The 4485-nt window shown below is 44.1% G+C and overlaps 1 protein-coding gene across 1 annotated transcript; it reads right to left on the bottom strand.

The window, feature by feature from the left end:
- Window positions 1-266: 266 nt before the first annotated feature.
- On the bottom strand, window positions 267-3652 carry tlnrd1 (talin rod domain containing 1). The gene has a single exon (XM_049603327.1). It carries the CDS (start codon window positions 1944-1946, stop codon window positions 882-884), a length of 1065 nt encoding a protein of 354 aa, XP_049459284.1. The 5' UTR covers window positions 1947-3652; the 3' UTR covers window positions 267-881.
- Window positions 3653-4485: the final 833 nt, after the last annotated feature.

The following is a 4485-nucleotide window of genomic DNA, read 5'->3' as shown; positions in this document are numbered from 1 at the left end:
TTTGTTGACCCTTAAGCAGGTCATTAGTCACATTCTATTAAACCATCAACGCACAGTGCTCTATTAGAAAGCAGTATTTTTAAGTTAATTTACTGCCATTCTATCAGGGTGGAAGCAGAAATCTCAGAGACAGATAACTCCAAACTTGAACAATTAAAACTTAACTATCAGTATGGACAGATACCACCAGATGCTTTTTTGTTATTTGAATGAACAGACCCTTAAAACAATTTGGCTTTTCAAAGCACATTAGCCAAACAACGGCATATCAGAAACAACATTTTTAATTGTTGAAATAAATACTCCATTACATGCATGATCAAAACACTTTAAAATACTATGGGAAGTCTGGTAAATAGTGTAAAACCTATGGCACACACTCACAGCAGCTTTTTACCAATTAAGAATTCACACATGTTGAAAAAACAAAAGCAGGCATTGAGACACTCAGATCACTCTTTTCATTCTCACAAAGCACACATAATCGAGTAGGTCAGCCAACCACAGATTCACACAGTGAGGCTACATCCATCATCAAAGCTGGTGTTTTCACCAGAGCTGAAAACTGAGGTAAACTTTTCAGGTTTGAAGGTTGCTGTCTGTTGGTGAGCGGTGGTCAGCTGAGCTCATGTCAGGCCCATTTGCTCAAGGGGTCCATTTGTAATAAGGTTTGAGCCACATCCAGCGCGACACAAAACCCTGTGACATTTTTAGCGCTCTTCTGCATTCAAACACACTTCAACCCCATGAACAGACCCACAGATAGCCTCCTTCTGATGTTACTGACTCTATATCTGATGAACAGGAATAACCCAAGTGAGTGTCTTTGGTACGGTAGAATAGGACAGAGGGGACTGGAGATCATGCTGCCTCTTCCTAAACTAATTCACAGAATGAGAGTTGACTGGCGGCAGAGTCCTTGGAGAGGAGCGTTCTCTGAGTGCCTGAGTGAGCAGTGTGCAACCGTCTGATACAGCACACGCCGAGTTTCGCAGACGCTCACGGTAGTCAGCCATTTTCGAGCTGCTCTCAGGATGCTGTGCAACATCCCTGAGGCCCTGAGTGAGGAGGACACAGGCTGAAACCACACTCATGGCCCCCCCTAACACTGCAGTCTGTACCCCCTTCCCTTCAGTGGAGACACTTGCAGCTTTTCCTAGGAACTGAGGCTCTGTGGCAAACCCAACCAGGGCATTGACAGCCTGGACTAAAGCCGCACTAAAGAGCACGCAGCGGTTCCTGGTCAGCTCACTGGGCTGCGTTTTCACCTCCTTGACACATGCCAGGAAGGCTGTGCCGCTCGTGCTCATGCTTTTGACGCTCAGTTTAAACTGCTCTTTTGCAAAGCGGTCCCTAGACCTCTCACTGGCCAGCGAGGAGATGTCTGTAAGATTCTTGAGGTTGGTGGAGATGTTCTGAGAGAGCTCAAGGAGGAGCTGGGGAGAGAGGTCTGGCAAGGGTGTAACTCTGAGGATGCTGCAGCTCTGCTCCACTTCGTGCCGGCAGCGGGTCACCTTGTAACGGTCCACCAGACCTGGCAGGCAGGGCTGAGAGCCAGGTGTCTCCACAGCTGCCAGGTAAGAGGCATGGGCTGAGCACTCTGTCAAAGATACCACCAGGTCCGCCATCTCCAGGAGACGGTCCCCCACCTCTGTGAAGCGGCCCATGTTGAGCTGGCTCTGGATGTCATGGGTGAGAATGGAGAGCTCTTTAGTCCTGGCAATGACTGTGTCACGGCACTGGTCAAAGGTGTCTGCCACTGCCACACCTTCAGAGGTCATGACTGGCCTGGTCTCGCTGGACAGCAGAAGGAGGTCGGCCACCAGCTGCATTTTGCCCTTACATGTGTCACAGATAGAGGAGAGACGCTTCCTCTGCTGCAAACTTCCACTGGGTGTGCTGGTTGATCCCTCGCTAGCCGATTTCCCAGAGCCACCACTAGCCATAATAAGGAAGGGAGTGGAAGGAAAAGAAGGGGGGGCGGGGGGAGGGGAGGGGGTTGAGGGTCAAACTGCTCTTCTGGAGGGGTTCAGCTATTTATAGTTGTCTGCTGCTGTACACTGCATTGCACTGCTTAAGACATTTCCGAGATAAGCATCACTTCCATGTTTTTACAAACTCTTTTACATAAAAACTGGCCAAAAAGTCTTCCCTAAATTCCTTCAGAGTACAGGTAATCAACTGTACATTGTATGCAGACACAGGACATGTATTCTCAATGTAAACATGTGGAAAGAGCTAAACTCAATTACTGCATTTACGCATGTTTGAATGACATCCTCATTATTAGTTATTGTGTCTATAAAGTATACTATAATCCAAATCTGATCTGGTATATTCCCATTTAATCTGCCTTGGTTATTAGTAATTATACATTGCAGGGCAGTCAATCAAAATCACCACAACATCAGAGTAATCAGTGTAGTAAGATATATGCTCTTATCTTGACAAATTAATTTAAATGCCCTGAACACAAAAATCCAAAAGTCAATATTCTCATTGTAGTCCCAGGTTTTTGTGGAACAGAAGAATTCACAGGTTGATGAATTAAAAAAAAATCATACACAAACTGCAGTGCCACCAAGGTGCCTTCTAAACGGCAAAGTGCGGATTGGGAATAATAAAAAATAATGTCAAAAGCCCCTTATTGTTTGAAACAAAAATATGTTCCCAGTTGGAATTAACGTTACTTCTGCTGAAATGACTATTTTTGTAACGTTAGATGCCTTTTCTTGGGGTCTTTGTATAATTACAGCCAAGAAAACATCATCTCAACATTTAGAAGCTGGCTTTTCAGTCTTTTCTAACTAATATTAATAGGATATCATTTTGTGTCCACTTGCATCGGAGCAAGTAGCCTGAAACAGCACCGAGATCTTGTCCGACTTGTTCCCAATGAGTTTGACCGGCCTGGCGTACTCATGCTGGTTACAAACGGGGCACCACCCGGGCAGCTCTTCTGGACAGCGAGAAGACTTGCGTTTCCCTCCAGCAACATCATTTCATGAGTCCTCCCAAGTAAAATCCACCGAGAGGGCGACTTTCCAACAACACAGACACTTTAATCCACTTTCAACCTCTTCTTTTTCAAACACAGCCCTGGGTTAGAAGCTAACGTTAGCGGTTGCTCCGGTCGCTTCGACTCCATAAGCATCGTCCGTCTGTCCTCCCTCCACCTCCTCCTCCACGTCTTAACTCGGGACCAGAGACCGTGCAGCCCCGCATATCCTCTGTGGGGACTCAATAATATCCATGCCGGTCGGTGGTCTTTGAAAATTGAACTCACTTCTCTTGGGAAGTTCCACGGTCAGAAAACCGTAAACGTAGCTGGAAGAAGGGGCCGTTATTCCTTAGAGATTCAAAGTCGTGCTGCGCGCTCCCGCTACACTACTATGAGGAAGCAGGGAGGGTGTGGTCGCGGCTGAGCTGCTGCTGGACTGAGCTAAGTTGTAACAACACAACAACCATTTGCTTAAAATGACCTCTCTACCCTTGCTGTGAAGTAGCTGTTGGCTTACGTTAGCGACGTCGCGAGGGACGACTGTAGTTATCCGATAGCCATAGAACTCCGAGGACTTTAGCGACTGCTTTTACTTTCAGGACGAGCTGTTAATGTACCATGAGACATCCCAATTGCGTCAAGTGTGCCACTAGCCTGGCTACCTAAAATGATACCGGAAGTCTGTGTATTCAAAATAAAAGCAGAGCTTTTGTTTCAAAAGAATAACAGCGTGTCGTAGCTATCACTGATGTCCCTAAAGTCATGCCCTTTACTATATTTTTGTTGTGCAAATACATTTTAGTACAAAATATTTTTGAAATATTTATTCAGTGTGACTTTTTATAAGGTGGATCTATCAATAAAATATTTCTCAAAGACTTTAAATAACTGAATATTATGACCTCGGGAAAACCCCTGCTCTAATTATTATATGTCTTTTTGGTGATTTTAAAAAACCATTTGATCATGTATAGCCTACACACAGACATTATTTATAAATGTTTAGAATATTTTAACTCCAAAGATTGACTTATTAGTTGGACAAAATTAATTTATAATATTATACTATGTTTTAAATAATAAGCAGTGGCTTTTTATCCGAAACAATTCTGCATTACTGAGGTTTAAAAAAAGATAATGAAAAATAGCAGAAACCACAACTCTAAAAATCTTAAAAATAGAGGCACACAGTTTTGGCGAGGATCCAAAAACAAACAGGACACCGGCACTCACAGGTATATGTAGTTATTTAATGTAGGCAAAATGAACAGAAACGGATAAGTTTCAACTACAAAGCCGTCATCAACATGATGAAACAAGCAGGAATGGCAAATTATATTAAAGCAAGATTTATGGTTGTGCGTAGACCCTATGCACGTAGCCTACGCACGTCGCCAACGTTGTTGAGAGCATTTATACTTTTGTGGTGGTGTGTCTATCACTCTGCAGTTACACCTCCAAAACACTAGTACACAAGTGCTGTT

Source organism: Epinephelus fuscoguttatus, linkage group LG2, assembly GCF_011397635.1.
Source record: "Epinephelus fuscoguttatus linkage group LG2, E.fuscoguttatus.final_Chr_v1".
In the NCBI taxonomy this organism is placed as follows: domain Eukaryota; kingdom Metazoa; phylum Chordata; class Actinopteri; order Perciformes; family Serranidae; genus Epinephelus; species Epinephelus fuscoguttatus.
The sequence above is the reverse complement of the archived record's forward strand: the minus strand, read 5'-3'. Positions and strand labels throughout refer to the sequence as shown.